Source organism: Humulus lupulus, chromosome 2 (genome assembly GCF_963169125.1).
Source record: "Humulus lupulus chromosome 2, drHumLupu1.1, whole genome shotgun sequence".
Lineage (NCBI taxonomy): Eukaryota > Viridiplantae > Streptophyta > Magnoliopsida > Rosales > Cannabaceae > Humulus > Humulus lupulus.
In genome coordinates this window covers 272,805,921-272,825,355 of record NC_084794.1, presented here as the reverse complement: position 1 = coordinate 272,825,355, position 19,435 = coordinate 272,805,921, and the positions used below count along the sequence as shown (strand labels likewise).

General features: G+C 36.8%; 1 protein-coding gene across 1 annotated transcript; it reads right to left on the bottom strand.

The window, feature by feature from the left end:
- Positions 1-580: 580 nt before the first annotated feature.
- Positions 581-4,691, bottom strand: LOC133815501 (rac-like GTP-binding protein RHO1). Its single transcript, XM_062248337.1, has 7 exons — positions 4,581-4,691; positions 1,578-1,683; positions 1,343-1,429; positions 1,147-1,256; positions 985-1,032; positions 812-880; positions 581-723 (listed from the first exon to the last, which is right to left on the bottom strand). The coding sequence occupies exons 1-7, from the start codon at positions 4,689-4,691 to the stop codon at positions 610-612; spliced, it is 645 nt and encodes a 214-aa protein (XP_062104321.1). The 3' UTR covers positions 581-609.
- Between the last annotated feature and the right edge of the window lie 14,744 nt (positions 4,692-19,435).

Sequence of the window (19,435 nt, the reverse complement as noted above, 5' to 3'; positions counted from 1 at the left end):
TGAGCACCATGACGTGACGTGGATATCATTTAATGAACCAAAATATAATGACCAGAAAAAAATATATATAATATTCTCTCTGTACAGAATTACCCACTCATGAATGAGGGGTTTTGGAAGAGAAAATTGAAAAAAAAATGCTTAGCTTACCTTCTAAAGTTTTATCCTTTTTAGCCCTTAATCTTTTTCTCTACAAATCTCTCGCTCAGTCATCTTTACATATATCATTCAAAGCTTTAAAGTAGTATAAATCTACATAGAGAAGATAGGGAAGGTTAATTTTTCAAATTAGGGGAGAGAAGAAAACAAAGGTTGTGATGGAGATGGAGGTGGAGTTGTACGATGGAGGCTAATTGTCAAAGTGACTTGAGCGGAGAGAAAAGAATGAGGTGAAAGAAAGAAAAATTGGATTTGGGCAAAAAGTATAACACATTTTTTCATTTTCCGCTTAAAATGTTTTGTCCTGCCTATAATTTTCAGAAATCTAATTTTACCTCTTTTTAATCTTCCTTATTATAATACTTTTTGAAAAAGCTAATATTCATTTGTTGTGGAAAGGGAGATTTGTTGTAGTCGAGGCAAGTTTGTTAAGAAAAAAAGCCAATTTCATTAGAAGGAAAAAGCTAAGTTTACTGAGCAAGTGATACTACTACATACCTGCTGTGTCTTTGAACTGCATTCAATATGAGCAGGTGTTCCAATAAGCTTTCGCAGTTCCTCCCCCTAAATGTGATACAAAGGTCAATGTAAAGAAGGTAAAAAAAAGTGAAATTATGTAATCCATTAGAGCATGTAAGGAGTGAATTTTCACCTGAGCTGTAGTAATTGGCACGACACCAGGATGGTCTATAAAGAACTGCTTATCTTCTCGAAGGTCTAGCTCGTCAAAATCAAAAGGAAAGGGAAAAAATGAAAAAAGGGTTTATTCTTGTTCATGCTATTATCAGAAGTTCCATCAACTAAACAATATGGTACTTAATAAACAAGAATAATTGGGACACTGGGTGCATAATGCTTCAATTCTGGAATCCACTGGAGAAGAAACATAAAAAATGTGATGGGAGACATCAGGGCATTAATGGGATTACCAACTCCAAATGAATGTTATAATAAATTGTAACAATCCATACAAAAACAAATCCTAACCTTCTTGGAAACATTTTCATAGCTATCTTTTCTAATGAGAGAGAATGCCAGTATAAAAACATCTGGCCCACGATAAATCAAGGGTCTTAACCTATTATAGTCCTCCTGTCCTGTTCCACAGTAACAAATTCAGACCCAGAAAAGAAAATTTGTATAACACAACTGCTTAAATTAAATTTTAATCATGCATAGTTACCGGATGTATCCCATAATCCCAAGTTAACAGTGCTTCCATTCACAACAACATTTGCACTGAAATTGTCCAAAACAGTTGGCACGTAATCTTGTTTTCCACCAAAGAAAAAAATGAATATGATTTCAATTGCAGAACAAACCCAGAATTCGTCTTCCAGAACTTACAAATCAAAAAGGAAACCACCCTAATTTTTTTGGAAATTTAAGAGTAGGGGATTGAAAACCCATAATCTTACCAACTAGCAGCACATCAATACAATTAAAAACAGTCTCAATGGTTACAAAACCACAATCTAAATTTTGGTCATTGGACAAAATGATATGCAATCGCATATCAGATATCTTTCCAAAGAAAGAGTAAACAACTAAAACCAAACAATTTTAGAAAGGGGACCAAAAACACATTCGAAGCTTTAGTTTATTTCTTGCAATTAAGGAAAGAAATTTAAACAGCCAAAAAAAGAAAGAAAAAAAGAAAATCCATGAAAGAATAAAGAAAACGATTAAAAGGGGTTGAATTTTCTCGAGCATTCTTTCCCATTACAATTCAAACCGAAGAACAAAAACTCAAACATGAGTAGTGTACGCCCTGTTTTTCCCACGGGCTGATTAGCAGGCCGAGCTTCGGACTAATCATGGTTGGTCCATAAACATCCCCCAGGTCGAAGCTCCTGTCTTAAGGTCGTACCCCCTTTAGCTCGAGGAATCCTCAAGGACTAGCCAAGACTCCCAAGACTGGAGCAAGGAGTCGGAAGGCCGAAGATCGGGTCAGATGCACAGCTCGTGGTACGAGCTAGGCATGGAGGCTATGACCCCTTGTAAAGTCAACACACGTAAGATAAACGTGCATATATCTGACATCACGTGTCCGATATCTCCCTGACTTCTCAGACACGCTGCAGGAGCGTGCGTGTTCAGACACCCACGGCTGGGTTGGGCCGTGCGGCCCATTATCTCCTTACCTATCGATTTGACCATACTTATGTGTCAGGTTTAGGAATTAATCATGAATGTCACAGAGTTGATATGACAAATAAGAAGGTCATGGGATGACCTCCTTACCAACTTCCAGGTGCCTTCTCCTATAAATATGGAGACCCTGGGAGTTGATAAGGGTTGGAACAAATAGTCTCTGGAGAGATATACGTTGTAACCAAATACCCTGAATATATCAATAATATTGACTAGTGGAGTAGAAGGATTTTAACCTTTGAACCACTCAAAAACGTGTCTTGAGTCACCTATTTCATTCACTAAGATCTTACATCTGTTACGGTTCTACATTCGTCACTAATCCCTTCTTCTCTTTCTCTTAATTACCTGTTGGCGAAGAACCGCGTCAACAAGTAGAATAGCAAGCGAAGAAGGAAACCGAAGAGCGAAAACAAAAGGCATACCCAAAATAAAGGCCTTTACTCAAATTCACAATGCACAAATCTAAGCCTAAAGAAAACCCTAAACATTGTGTCGATTCCCAAATCAATTTCTGAGTATGAAAAATTGAACAACTATGAGAATAGAAATTTTAAATTAAGATGAAAAAGGGAATTGAAATGAACCAGATGCAATAGCCATGGTTTCTCTTCCGAAAAAAGTATCGAGCTTGAAGGTAGCTAAGAATTCGGGTTGATGATTTATGAGCTTTTACAATTAAAGAGGTTGATTCGTAAAATATGGGACAAACGAAGGCGTCGTCGAGTTCAGAGTGAAAATGAGAGTCAAAGAAGCCGATGAGGCAAAGCCGAAGATAAGTCGCATCTCTGCCACTGCCGACGAACCAGAACTCCTATATCGCCTTCGAATGTGGTGTTGCCTTCTCATTTTTCTTTGAATGAAATGGGATTTGTCTTTCGTGAAGGGGAGTGAGAGACCGAGAGAGATAGGTCTCAGAGAAAGATGAAGTATGTAGAGAAAATGAAATAAAATGATAAATAAATATTTTATATACTTGGCGGAAAAATAAATGAAAAAGTAAACATATATGGCCCCTAAAACTTTAGTGAACTCGCCTTATAATTTTAACACATGTAGCATAATACTTTTTCATTACTGTTATAATTTAATGTTGTAGTAGTCCTATTTTGTTGTAGTGAATTAAAAATAACAAATTGTGAAATATAAGTTGTATACTAAATAAATACAAAATAAAATTTTATTTTTATATTGAAATAATTATATTTCAGCCCCTTCCATAAACAACAAGTTAGGCAGGTCTTTGAGTAAGACATTTGAAGCTAATACCTAAGTGATTTTGACTATTAAGATTTTCATATTAATATTTTGTTCACTGTAAAGGAGATTGGTTGGAGTTTCGTTAATGATCATGTGTTCAACTTATTAACCAATGGAACATTCTAATAAGATAGGGACCCTAAAAAGAATTAATGCCACACAACACCAATTCTTACAACATAATATATCAAAAAATTTAGTGATGAATTCAAGGCCATTGTCAATTCTTAAAACTTTTACTTTTTTATTATATTGATTTTCAACTTCAGTTTTCCACAATTTAAATTTGTTTACATTCATCTTTTGTTTTCAATAGATAAACTCAAACATATCTAGTGAAGTCATCTCTATTGATAAGAAATAGTAATTACCTGAGTGAGTTCCAATATAGCTTGATCCCTACAAGTCAGCATGTATATACCCCAATGGTCTCTTTTAGTTGTGTGCTGCAGCCATGAATTTGAATCTATGATGCTTTCCCATGATACATGCTTGACAGAAAGGTAATTAACATGTTTTGAGATCTCCCACGATTTAGCATCCTCACTGTTGCATCGAAGTGCTTGACAGCCACCTTTCCAATGCCTTCTTAGTTCATTAATTTCCTTCTCTTTATTTAGCTCCAATTATTTTGATTTAATAGCTCCAAGCACATCTTCAAAAGTGAGGTGATCCCTACCATATTTGAAGACTGACTTCACCTCTTCACATGTAGCTTGTAATGATCGAAGTAGAATCACTTCCTGGGTTTGTTAAAAGAATCTAAATTTTCATCTAAACATAAATATGGAGCCATCTTAAAACCATACAACATCTCTAACAGATTAAGTTTGTTAGTTAATGAAGGTTCACATAAATTTATTCAAGTTTCTTCCATATCTCTTTTGCAGCGTTCAACCGTTGAACTTTCCTTCCAACATTATTGGATGGATACATAATAATTGTGTGGGATGAATCTTCAACTCCATATCTTCAATGTCTTCTGGTTAAAACTTTTCAGAAAGCACCTTCTGATCACCAAGAACCTTTGCAATCTTTTGACCTCCAAGAATTCCCTTCAGCCTTTCTCTCCACAGACCAAAATCTATTGTTCCATTCAACTTTGTCGAGCCTGTCATTGCTATCTTGATTGATTCTCAGGTGAACCTTCAAACTCCCTTTGTTGATTAGAATCGAATGTGGCTCTGATTTGTTGGAAAACAACAACAAGATTCCCCTTCAATCAAGTTAAATACAGCCAAGAACAACAAACAAAACACGACCAACTTCATTCTAACAACACCAAAAATTATCCCATTTTGGTTCAAAAAGTGATCCTACATCTAGTTGAGCATAATTATCAAGATCCAATATTAGATACAGTAGCAATATACACCCTCTCACAGTAAAAACCTTCATCAATCTTCCTCACAGTACAAGAATCTCTCTTCTATATTTCCCTTACACCCGATTACACCCTGGTTCTCACTTTCTCTCAATCACAGTAATTGTAATGCCCCAAATTTCCTAATAAGGTTTAGGACCTTGATTAGGAGGCCGGGAGGGCCATAATTGATTTATTATAGTATTTAATGATTATATGCATGTTTACGTGAATTATATTATTATATGATGGTGAATGCATGCATATGGGCTCATATGTTAATTATGAGGGTAATTTGGTAATTTGGCCACTGTGGGCGTAATTGTATATTTTGGGTGCATGATTGTGATTAATTAATATAGTCACACTAAAAGGTGGATTGGTTCGAGCTAATCGACATGAGACGATCATGAGATGTAAGTGTTCGGTCTAGTCATAACGGGTTTAAGTTCGGGGCTCGGGGTGAGTCTCGGGGTGAATTTAATGATTAGAGCGTTACCGGGGATTTTAGGGTAACGGGATATGAATTATTGGAATTTGAGGATATTGAGAATAGCGGGAATTAGAGAGCGTTAATTATAATTAACGAGATAAACGGGAAAGGACGGTTTTACCCTCGGATGCTTTTAGAGGGGTTTATTTGGCTTAGGGGTATTTTGGTCTTTTGACCCTAAGGATATATATGACATAAAGAGCTGTAGATTGATACTAAAACAGAGCCTATCCTTTCTTTTTCCCTTCCATCCCGTACAAACTTCCTCCCTCACCTTTCTTTGAATTTTGAGAGCTCAAATGGAGGTGTTGAGCTAGGGGATTAAAGGTGGCAGCTAGGGAACCTATAACAACCATCAAAGGGGATTCAAAGCTGTGTTTGAGGTGAGTTTTAGCCTTTGAACTCAGGTGTGCTCTGTTTTTTTGAGTTAAGTTTTGCGTTTCTTAAGTTTTTAAGCTTAGGATTGGACTTTGTGAATTGTTGAGTTTTTGGTTGGTTTGAGCTCCAGGTTTTGGACCATTGAGAAGTTTGGTAACATTGATTTGATGATTTGGAGATGTTTAGATGGGTTCTTGGAAGGTTTTAGAGGTGGAAAAACGAAGAAAAATGGCCGGTGCGAAGTTGGGTCGCGGCCCTGTTCTTGGGCGCCGCGGCCCTAGCTTGAAGAAGGTGGTGGAGGCTCTGTCAGGGGGGCGCGCCGCGGCATGGTCCATGTAGGGCCGCGGCCCTTAAGGGAAAAAAAATACTAAATGGTGGTTTTGTGATGGGAACTTAACTCTAAGGGCCTAGGATCGAACCTACTACCTAGTTGAGTGGGATTTTATATTCCGGAGGCTTGGGTTGGGTTTGGAAGTATTTAATTACTCATTTTGATGAGGTTTTATATTTGGTTATGACTAGGTGACCGCTAATGGACTGGAAGTTGATCGTTCTCAAGGGTCATTCTTTTAATCGTTCTAGCTCGACTTTGAGGTAAGAAAACTGCACCCTGTGTATATGTGACATGCATGGCTGTTATTGGTGCGTGTTGGTTGATTATTGAGTATGACATGCATGGCTATTATGATGCATGTTGGTTGATTATTGAGTCTGACATGCATGGCTATTATGATGCATGTTGGTTGATTATTGAGTATGACATGCATGGCTATTCTTGATGCATGTTGGTTGGTTATTAAGCGTTGCAAGCATGGCTGGTATTGATGCATGTTGATTGCAGGATATATTGCATATGATGCATGAGAAACATGTGATTAGGACATGCTTTGTATACTGGGTATGATATTGTTCAGAGCTTGAACCTCTATGTTTATGCATAGTCCTAATTGTACTAATACATGTTAAGTAAGCATGTTGAATGCCTTGTTTATGGATAATAGACATGTGATATATGTTTGGCAGCATGGCTTACTTGTGTATGGAGCTGACTTATTAGTCAGAATCGACAATGGTGTCAGATCCTTCTATGAAGCTATAACTTATTAGTTAAGTTCACCACGGGCTAAGCACTGGTCGTGTTTCACCGACCCAAGGGTCAGAAGTGGCAGTGCGTTGTGAACACCGGGCCAAATAAAGATTGGATCCAATCAATGTCGGCATTGAATGACTCATATGGGGTATTAATGCTGGACCGACCGGAAGGTCAATGAGAACTATAAGTGCTTGCCTGGTCTACGACCAGATGACTATAGCCAAGGTATATGACCCCGGTGACCGTTTGTCACATGGCTAAGGGACGTTGTCCATAGTTTCGACTCTAGAGTCGTGAGGAAGGTTATGTTGGTGACTAATCACCTTGCACCTGACCTAATCAAACTTAAGAAAGAATCACCTATCAGTTAAGCCCTGGTGACCCTATCGTCACATGGCTAGAGGGAGCGATGCTCAATATTGTGACTTTTGGCTATTGTCACCTATCTGTATGGACTGTTGGTTCCAAATGGCAACTGTGGTTATTGTTGATACTATATCATGTTATACTGTGTTTTCTTGCTGGGCTTCGGCTCACGGGTGCGACGTGGTGCAGGTAAAGGCAAGAGGAAGCTGGACCATCCTTGAGTTGAAGAGCTTAGGTGATGATGTGTACATATGCAGCTGCTCGTCCGCCACGGCCGAGGTTTAAAGTGGAACTAGGGTTGAACCCTATTTTTCCGCTTAGAACGGCCTGTTGTAAATATTTTCTGTAATAAACTCAGAAACTTTATTTTCGTGATCCCAATGTATAAATTAAACGTTCTAGTGAAACGTTACATCTTAACTGAAGTTTTAATCCCTAAACCGCTAATCATACTTAGTTCACGATTTTGGCCAAATGACTCGGTTAGCGAGTTTAGCACTGTTTACAAGGCACACCGTAACGGTCCCTGGGGTTTGGGGCGTTACAGTAATGAGAACCCAATTTCTCTCAAGCTTTTTTTCTGTGAGAGTGAAAATATATCGTGTATATTATTACATTAACAAAATAGTTAGTTATATATATATGTGTGTGTAGACCTGACTTTTTAAGCTACGTAAATAACTGAGTCTGAATTTGTTATAACCAAATTAGTTGAGACTTGGGAGAATTAATTTCCACAAAAACAATTTTGCATATTCCAAGCACTCTCAGCTCAAATTTTATCACATAATGGTACTCTTTTTATGAATTATTGTTGTTAGATACAATTTTCATTGTTGTTTGATACACTTTGATTTTGCACGAACCTCTTTGTTGCCTTTTAACTACTCTCACCAAAGAAATTGAACTTTGTAGTTTGCATAATTAAGAACAGTAAACCAGGACCTTCTTCCATCAATATGAAATTTTAGCAACACTAGAGATTATTTTGAGTCCACCTTATATGATTCAGATAGAAAATATTAGATGTCATTGTTGGACTAATGTGGCCTAGTTAATTTTAGAAAATGCAACTTTAATTAAAAAAAAATGTTGTTTGTGTACTATTATTATACATTTAATTAGTGTACTAATTTTACAATTTGGTTGGATAAATTAAAAACAAAGATCATATAATATTTGTTTAAAAAAAATCAAATAGTTTTCAAATTCAGCTGAAGCAAATACATTTTCTGGTTGATATATGGTTGTCGCTTATTTCTCAAATGTCATACCTTATAATTCTCGTGGAGGACCAGTTTCCGGGCCGGATCACCTACCGAGGAACGTCGACACTCCAGAAGTTGAATGACATGTTTAACGAACATAATCTTCTTGAGAGGGCTAACAAGTCAGTATTTAAGCAGTTTTTCACAGCGCCACAATTCAAATTTTCAGGGACACTGATACATGGGCTGCTTATGAGAAAGATACCCTCAAACAAGGTGCATGAGGTAGAATTATGTATCAGTTGTGAGCAACTCCGGTTCGGGACAATGGAGTTTGCAATGATCACTGGGTTGTCTTTCGAAACACCAAACACTAAGAAATATGAGAAGCTTACTTTGAAAAGTGGAAGATTAGTGGAGTTGTACTTCGAAGGCGCTAGCGGAATTTTGTCAAGAAATTTGGAGGAGGTCTTTAAGGCTTGCAAAGATGTAGAAGACACCTGGAAACTCGGAGTATGTTTTCTAGTTGACAGCGTCCTATATGGAAATGAGCTTGTCGCCGCAATCGAAAAGGACTTGTTGCTAGTTGTAGAAGATCTTGATTTTTTCTATAACTACCCTTGGGGGCATAAATCGTTTGAAAATACTTTAGGTTCATATGGCAAGGACATGAGAAAACAAAGAGCTAAGTATTTGGAGAAGGTTGTGGAAAGTACAATGAATCTGAAGCCATGTAAAGGCCAACAAATTCATGCTCAGTACACATTATACGGATTTGCACCAGCAATTCAGTACTGGGCTTATGAGGCAATACGTGAGGTAGGATTGGAATGTGAAACATTAATTAGCAAGGATATTCCAAGAATGGTGCGATGGAAAAGCGAGAAGATTTTCACTGCCGTAGATGTGGCCAACATGCTGAACAAAGATAAGGTAAGCGTTCTATTGCGATCTTTCCACTTTCTAAGACATTTTATTTTTTTACATGAAATTCCATTAATTGTAGTCTTTTTATGCTTGTTCCACCTTTTATACCCCTGTTGTTGTACTTTGAAGCCTACACCGGAGGAGAGACCACAGTTAGCAAAGGTAACAGGAGTCCAACACATGGACACCTCCCACCTACGTAAGCTCGGGGGAATAGATCAATGTATGGGTCGAACACTCATGGAACACGAGATAATGGAGGATGCTTGGCTTGTTCGCATTGCTGGGGATGATGAAATGATGGAAGATGATTTCACACAACAAAACCAGGAATCTCAAACATACTTTCATGGCTTATCGGAAATGGTGAAAGACTTTGCTGAGGTTAAGGCAATGCAATTGGACTTAAAGGCTCAAGCTGCCAACCTATTAAGTGGACAGAGGAATATGCAGAATCGCCAAAAAGAGGCAATGGATAAGCTCGACAATCCACTTTTATTGGTGCGAGAGTCTGTTGGGGAACGATTGGATAGGGAAGACAGCTTGCCTGACACTATTCTTAAACCATATGAAGGTGATGATGTGGCGACAAATAGTGAGACTCATGCTAAAGGCCACGCTGAACATGATCATGATGATGTCCCTAATGTTCATTTTATTTACGAAGGAACAATTATGACACACATGTTCCATCTAGTGAAATATTGAAATCATGTTCGAACTACTAATTTTCTAGATTAACGTTTGAGTTCTCTCAAATTTATATCAAATTGGAAAATAAAATTTCTCATTGCCAAAACAATCACCCCCTCAGAATTTGTGTGTGGTTTGGATGAAACAAAATTATATTTCTAAATTTAAATGTCAATTCAACTGAGAAATACAACCTGCTAATAAATTCGACTGACATCTAGATCCATCCAGATTATCCAAAAGTAAGAAAAGAAATATCAAATAACTTCTAATTTCGAAGACAATTTTTTTTCATTACTTGTTCTAATCAAATGATTACAGAATAATTTATTTATTATATTTTTACCAAATACAAATAGAATGGTCTAGTTTAAGGCCACAATTGTAGTGGCTTCTCCTACTAGATTTAAATCAATAGATAATAGTTTAAATAGAAAAAAATTATTGGATATATAGTAAGTTTGAATATTAATTTGGAAATATACTTTTTTTAGAGAAATTAATTTAGTACTTAATTATTTCACATTAACTCAGTATACAAACATATCTACTTCGTACTAGCCAAATTTAGAGTTTGCGATCTACAATGTCGATTGTAGAGAAATGTATCTGGACCTAATAAATAAAAATGCCTCTTAAAAAACTTAAACTAGTTCTCCTTTACAATTCCTCAACCCCTTCTAACTTGATATAATACATCAGGGAGAAGGAAAAGTGGGCATGGCTAATACCAAAAAACATAGATGGTTTGATTAACTATTCCTCATACTTAATTCTCTTCAGTCTACCACTAGTCCTTGTTGGTACTGGACGTGTGGGAATTGAGTTCTTCGACTTCAGCTTCTTCGTTGAAAATCTTGGGCCCGAAGAGGTCTTCACAGGGCTACCTACGGGTAGAGGAGTCTGTTCCATGTAGTATTTTGCTTTGTCAATGAAAACAATCGCCCTCACCTCGTTTCGATCATGTGTTACAAGCCGACATGCTATCTTCAGCTGCTCATCCACTGGAGCAAACTGCAACGATACATTGATTAAAATGGTTAATTTCAGTGTTAACACACAGGTAGATGAATAATTAATTTTAACAACTACATATCAGAGACACGGATTCCTCCCGTTTGAAGGACTCCATAAACTTCATGACATATACTCCATAATCATGCCCATTTCCTGCTGGGGTGTACCGATGTTTATTGAAACCTTGAAGTTGGAGAATTGGAAGTCATTTTGTTTATGTTGCTTTATCTCGGACTTGAAAAGGGGATCAAGAGTACTTAGCTGAAGTGAAAAATGTTTAGTAGTCATGAAAAATTAAAAAAAAAACCCTTATAAGGAATAACAATGACAAGGGTGTTTGGGCATATTCTCACCATCTCTTTTGTGGCTTTCGTGCTTATGGTTTTGCTCCTGGCAACAACAAGGGGGTCCCAAATATCAACACACCTATTGATTATATTCACCACGACTAGGAACCAATGATTGAAAATCTCAGTGACCAACACGGGTACAAGCATCTAAGAATACATCAAAATTAGATGATAGTGAGGTGTTCATTAGATTATCACCACTTCAGCAGAAGGGATATTGTTAACTTTAAAAAATAAATTTTATTTAAGGGTTAGGCTTAATACAGACCAGTTCACATAAGGAAAACTGCCCAAAGTGGAAATTAGCCCATTGTTGGCTTACGGCGTAATCTTCCACTGGCCTCCCTTTCCCCAAGTATGCCTCCTATTATATTCATGATGTTTGTCAAATTGCCTCATACAACACAAAATAGTAAACATAAAATGTGGGTTGAATTAGCGGTTATGGACTTTAAGTGAATTACCGATATTTGAGTGGGCATATACCAAATGGAAGTCGTTTCAGGAACCTCTTGTCGCTGCCTTTCCTCATGTGTCAACACTCGGGAAAATCAAGTAATGATCTAAAATCAAGAAACCACAATGTAAATGTTAATGATCAAAGTAATGACATCGAAAATATAAAATCTACATGCAGTAACGACTTACATCACCATAAATGTCTCTTCTAGGAATCAAGGTGCACATGGAGCTCCTGAACAGTTCCATCTTTCCAAACTTCACCAGAGTGTAGCTGAAATGAACGAGACAAAGAAAAAATAAAGGCACATTATTAATACACCGCTGGATGGTATTTAAATTTATTTTATCAACTGAAATGGTATTACACTCAATTACAGGATTCCATACCTCCACTTCAAGTATGGGCTGAACATCCATTTCGCAAGCTTCATCACCTTAAGCAGGACTGACACATCTAGGTGAAAAGAGCCCACCACCTTTCCCCCCGAATTAGAGAAAACTTCAATGGCTTTCTCACCGTAAAGACCTAGTAATTTTTTTTTTGGGACTTTGATTTTGTGGGGCTCCTATCCCCGTCAAAATCGATGTGCGTAAGATCATGCACTACCCTCTCAGTTGCAGGTTCGGTGTTCTCTATATCACTTTTTTTCTCACTAAATCCATGCTTCTCTTTTTTTATACACTCAAAATTCTTTCGTCTTTTTCCAACACTTTGCACCTCACACTCCATTGTCGACTTTGAATCTTTAACTGCAGCAACCCTAATGATATCCTCAATAGTCTGTTTTTTTGTACGTTCTTCAACCAGGCTAGTTGTAATGGATAAAGTTATTTCACTCAGCTTTTGTTCTAAATCCTTCTACATTGAATCCAAAGCCACTTGGACTTTCGCAGATGTTTCTTGTGGTAAAGTGAGTATGATTTTTCTCACTTCTGTCAACTCACTCATGAATGTGCCAAAGTCCTACTTCAAAGCGCCCACATCCTGCCTTACACCATCTACAACCTACCTTAGATTGTCAACATACTGCATTGTCCCGTCATCAGCTACAGCAACAGGGGGGGGGGGGGGGGACTTAGAGGTACCAACAGCTACGGTCCTGACCCCCTTAGCAAGCGGGATCTGCAAAAATAAAACAAAAATAAATGGATCTTGAGCAATAACTACATAATTTTTTGGCATAATCAAGATTAGCACATCAAACAAACATTTCACTGAACTAAAGAAAGGAAAAAAAACAATTACATTGTTCGATTGGAATCCTCTAGATTGTTGAAGCCAGTTCTTCACTCGTTTCACTTGGATGTCCATCCAGAAATCTATGCAAGGAATGGTTCGATCAATGTAATCGGAGTCAACATGATCGAAATAGAAGAGCTACACCAGAAAATAGTAAACAAAAAATGTAATTTTCTATACACTGGCTGTGATTAAATTTAGTCATAAATTTAACAATTAAAAGACAAATAAGATACCTAGAGAAAGATTAAGCATCTGGACAAGTATCTGTACCCGCCCACTTGGAACTTCCTGATGGACTCCATAAGGAACCGCACGCAGAATGTGGCCCAGTCTTTCAATGCTATGGAATTAACATCATGCAACACCTTCATGTAGGAAGCACTAACTTTATTTCTGGCCATTGGACACAGGATACTGCCGATGCATGCCAGGGAAAATCTTGCAATGAAGAGGTCGTCGGCGTCTTGTGACTCATTCAGGTCTTTCTCCAGCTTCCTCATGCAAACACTGCATTCTTTTCCCACAACAGCATTCACCAAATCTGTTTTAGGAAGTGGGCTGGTCATTTTAATCTTTATTCCCCCATCTTTTATATTCATCACCTTTTCAAAGGCAGCAACATTTATGTAGAACTCCTTTCCATATATGCATAACTTGTTATCGGTCATGTCAACGTTCTTAACCAACCATTGAATTATGCTACTATTAGTGCTCGGACGATCAATCCTCATTAGAGAATCGAATCCTGTGATTTTAGCCACCTTCTTTTGGTCTGGCGACATGACTTACAAGATTCGACCAATTCTCTCGAATGAGCACCAGGTGATGATGTCCCCAGCCTTTGATATTCCCTCATCCCCCAATGTTGCATCAAGAGTTTTTTCTCTTACTTTTTCGACCTGATCATTCTTCGAGGTGGTTTTTTTTATCGGGGGGGGGGGGGGGTAACGGGGCATCTTTCTCAGTTGGATACAATAGATGGAACATGTCTCTGTAAAAACTTGTTCAATCTTATTTAATGGTGTAGAGTCTGCTTGGATGCGGCCCCAAAATAGTAGCTATCAAAATAGAAATCAATTTATGATGTTAATATTCTTCACAACAACCTATAAACAACATACATAATCTGTTTTAACAAATTTGAACACTTATCAAATTCAAAATTAAATTACAAGTTCAAATATTTATGAAAAAAAATTGGTCTTTGAATTAAAAAATTGCTTCACAACCCGATTTAAACCACAAATCTAGAAGACCATCAAGAATAATCGACTATGATCTAGATAGCACATTACAAAAAATTAAATAAATCGTGCGGACTAATAGCTACGCTAGATAAAAAATGTACATAAAAAGGGTACAAAACACTTTTCCCTCACAAACAATTCTCCATCTAAGAATACGATCCAATATCGAAATCTATATTCCAACTGTACCAATTAAAAAAATGAACAAGTCTCATCTCTTACTATGATTAGTCTCATGCAAAATACATTTTTAACCTCCAAGTTTCCAGACAAAATCCAAAATTAACAATAATTCTACTCTTACTAGTTTAGAAGAAAAAATGTTCCCTTAAGAGTCAGAAAGTGGTTTATTTCCATGTCTAGGACAGTTAATGGAAATTAACTCGTGGATTTCTCTACCACTCAACATGTACACTCTAAAGTAGCATGGAAAAATAAAAGTGACATTCACTGATCTTACAATATTGATCTCTGGAAAATAACAACATATGCTTAGTTAAATATTGGTTAACTTTGGCTTCCTATAAGTGTCCATCAAATGAGTTTCAAGTCTTAGCTATTCATTTTTCATGTATAGGTATTAGTTTATTCAATAGTTGTTTCATTGTTTCATGGCAAGAAATTAAGGTTCATATTGCACTAGGATACCAACTTGGAAAGACATTGATAGCTACTGATCATGGGTTACAAGGGCTTAACCAGGTTTAGGTGAAGTGTTTTAATGCAGTAAATTAGCAACCAACAAAAAGTTGTCGAGAGTGGCTTTACTTGTTACTAATAGTGTAACACCCTCACTTATTTTAATTAAAACCATATTTGAGGTGTTACGTTTTAAAACTATATCATAATTTATTTCTACGGAAGTCTGGACATTTTTATTTTTATTTTTTTTAACTTGAAAACTTATTTCACATTATTTACATTAAACATAAAGTGTGTCTCAAACATATTATACATAAGTATTAAATAACCCAATTTATTTTCAAAACATAACTTCACACTTTATTACAAACATCTCACTGATAACTGAAATAACCCACAAAAAGGTCGATGTGTTCATATGTACAAATCAGGGTCAGGACCATGCTTCAGTTCTCCTCATATCATTCACATATTTCTTTCTCTACCTGCAACACAAGACAACTGTGAGCCTAAAGCTCAGTAAGCAAAGTAATGCGTGCAATGCTAATGATTATCCAATATCAATGGTCATACACAACTTCTTTTTAAATTTTGGGCCCCTTAATATTGTGCACACTGTTTGAATTGGTCAATGCCTGCAGGGCTTGTTACACATACAATATAAAATCCCATGGGTTCTCCTCCGGCTAGCCATCACCACAGTAGGGCACATTAAAAACCTTATTCCATCGTTGCCCCGTCAGGCTCAAGAGTTAAGGCGGCCACACACTGTGGTGTCAATACATATAACAATAACTCATATGGAGGAGAAATAAAAACGGAAATATGGCAAACAATATAATTGGTTCACTAAACCTAGCCCAAATTATTGGGCAGCCACTATAAGCCTACTATAGGCCTCCGTTTACACTTATTAACACTTTCATTTGCCTTTTCAAAACAGTGGCACTGAACTTAAACTTCTTATTACAACTTTCTTTTATGTTGCACAAAACTTGCAAAGGCATCATATAATTAATCATCATAATATCATGCATGGTCTTATATCATATAATAATTTACCATATCACTATTATGCCATGCATACAAATTTATGATGAAGTGTCACTGTATGTTAATACCACTTACTCACAAAATATTCATATAATGCATACTTTCACATAACACATAATTCTTGTGTTGCAGTTGAGTACTTTACTTACCTTTTGTCCAAAATATAGTTCACCGTGTAACAAGTGGTGTCTTAGGTATTGATGTGCTTATCCTGACAATGGCATGGATTTCTCATCATAATGAAGGCAGTAAGACATTGAACTCTCATTTAAAAATACCCATAAAACATCATATCAAATTTCATACCCAAAACATGCCTAAAATGCCTTAAACCACCTAGATCGAGCATTAGATTTATCTTAGACATTTGGAGAAATTTTGACAGAGTTTCCCCTTAATTTTAGCTATCCTCAAATATCAAAATCAACCAATAATCAACATCAAATAACCTACCATAACCATATATCCCAAATACCAACATGATTCATCATAATGTTATCATATACCGATTTTGATAAAATTCTTATCTCCTAGATCATCACCCAAATTAAATGAGTCTCCACATATATTCAAACATTTATAAACATATATACTCTCTTATAAACTCAATCAAATAACCAAAAAATCATCTTGTACTCCAAGAACCCCAAAAACCTCATAAAACACAAAATTTCACTTACCGAGCAACTTTTCGGCGAAGACAATCTCTTCAAGCTTTTATAAACCTCAAACCACTTGGAAACCCCAAGAAATATCTTAAAAAGGATAAAACACCATATATAAGCTCTCAGAAAAATTCAAAAACATAGTTTAACTTCCAAGTACAAGAACTTACCATAAAAAGGCTAGAACTAAGCTTAATCTACTTCTTTGGCTTTGATTTCACTTGGATCTCCTTAGAATTTCTTCAAACCAGCCAAGAAATGGTTTTTGGTTTTCTTTTCTCTCTGTTTTTCAGAATAATGGTCGTGCAAAGTGATAAGGTTGATGAAAATTCCTTATTTTCAATGATTTAGCCTTATTGTCAAAAGTTGACACCTTTCATCTCATCATTTCACCTTTTGACTTATGAAAACCTTATCACTTCAATAATTTCGACTTAATCATCTGCTAGGCCTATTATCCTTGTGTGTAAAACACTCACACCAAACCTTAGGTCCATATGACTCCATACCCAATAGTTATGCTTACCCGATCGAGCGTAGCGCACTTATGCTAAGCTCGTTTTGACTTTGCATCAATACCACTGATTATGTATACCTCCCATCGAGAATTGATCTAATGGTTCTAAAACCATTTTTACATCATCAATGAGACCTTAATCATACCTCGATTACATTTGGTAAATCCATAAATACTCAATTTTACACCGAAATACTAGTAATCAACATTGTACTATTTTTCACTACTTAACCTATTTTGCCTTCTATATCTCACTTTCATCACTTAATTCCATGCCTTGTCCATATTTTTCATACTTTCTTATATCTTGAGCACATCAAACACCCATAAAAGACAACTCAAATGCCACAAGGTTAATAATATTGAGCATACATATAGACATCACATACACAACTTTTATACTTATACATGAGAACACTTATAAGAATATGCATATGCTCAAATTATACATATTGTATGATATGTAATGCAATGCAATCATGTGATTATTGGCTATATATATCAAAATAATGTGGGTGCTACAATCCTCTACACCTTATAAAAATTTCGTCCTCGAAATTTCTCTTACCCAAATAGCTCTGGGTATTTAGATCTCATTTCATCTTCCCGTTCCCATGTCATTTCCTCAATGTTTGAACTTCTCCACAAGACCTTAACCAGTGAACTCTTCTTATTTCTCAACTCTTTCTCTTTTCTGTCAAGAATTTTCACTGGTTTTTCTTCATATGTTAGGTCTTGTTCAACTTCTATTGGCTCGTAGTTTAGCACATGTGAAGGATCTGGCACGTATTTTCTCAATAATGAGACATGAAAAACATCGTGGACATTTGACAGTGATGGCGGTAATGCCAGTCTATAGGCGACCTTTCCCACCTTTTACAATACTTCAAAAGGTCCAATAAATCTTGGGCTTAACTTCCCTTTCTTTCCAAACCTCATTGCTCCTTTCATAGGGGCAATTTTCAGAAATACCTTGTCCCCAATGTTGAACTCCACATCTCTTCGCTTTCGATCAGTGTAACTCTTTTGCCTACTCTGAGCAGTTAACATTCTTTTTCTTATCTTCTCCACTGCTTCAGTTGTCCTTCTGACCAGATCTGGACCAAGATACTTTCTTTCTCCCATTTCATCCCAATGAATTGGTGATCTGCATTTTCTGCCATATAACATTTCATACAGTGCTACACCAATCGTTGCATGAAAGCTATTGTTATAAGAAAACTCTATCAGACACAAATACTTCTCCCATGATCCTTGAAAATCTAGGACACAAGCTCGAAGCATATCTTCAAGAGTTTGAATGGTCCTTTCAGATTGTCCATCAGATTGGGGGTGATATGCCGTAGTAAACTTCAATTTTGTGCCCAATGCTCTCTGCAAACTTTCCCAAAACAATGAAGTAAATCGAGCATCCCGGTCTGAAATTATAGATACTGGCACTCCATGAAGTCTAACAATCTCTTGAACATATAATTCAGCCCACTGATCCATAGTATAAGTCATGCGTACCAGAAGAAAGTGTGCTGATTTTGTATATCGGTCTACTATAACCCAGATAGCATCATGTTGTTTAGAAGTCTTTGGCAATCCAACAACAAAATCCATAGTAATCTCTTCCCATTTCCACTCTGGTATCCGTATTGGTTGTAGTAAACCAGCAGGTTTCTGATGTTCAGCTTTCACTTGTTGACAGGTTAAACACTTGGCTACAAACTCGACCACATCATTTCTCATGTTGGGCCACCAGTAGTGTCTTTTCAAGTCATTAAACATCTTGGTCGTCCCCGGATGCACTGAATACAAGGTATTGTGAGCTTCGGTAAGGATTTCTCTCTTCAACTCCTCATTATTAGGGACACAAACTCTTTCCTTGAACTTTAGCATCCCATTACATGACACACTAAACTCATTGACCTTCCCACTTTCCAATTCACCTTTTTGTTCCACCAAGTAAGGATCCTCACATTGACCTTGTTTGATTCTCTCTAACAAGGTAGACTGAATAGTCATCACTGATAATCTTCCTGTGATCACCTCAATCTCCTCTCTGCACATGTCCTCCTGAAGTGGTCTTGTCAGTTTCCTCAAAAATGACACATTACCATGAGACTTTCTACTCAGTGCGTCTGCAACTACATTCGCTTT

Coding starts and splice junctions, on each gene's coding strand:
- LOC133815501 (XM_062248337.1), bottom strand. CDS start 4,691: ATGACAGGCTCGACAAAGTTGAATGGAACAATAGATTTTGGTCTGTGG. Junction 1,684..4,580: donor AGGTTCTTGGTGATCAGAAG/GTGCTTTCTGAA, acceptor TTCTTTGGAAAG/ATATCTGATATGCGATTGCA. Junction 1,257..1,342: donor GGGATTATGGGATACATCCG/GTAACTATGCAT, acceptor ACTGTGGAACAG/GACAGGAGGACTATAATAGG.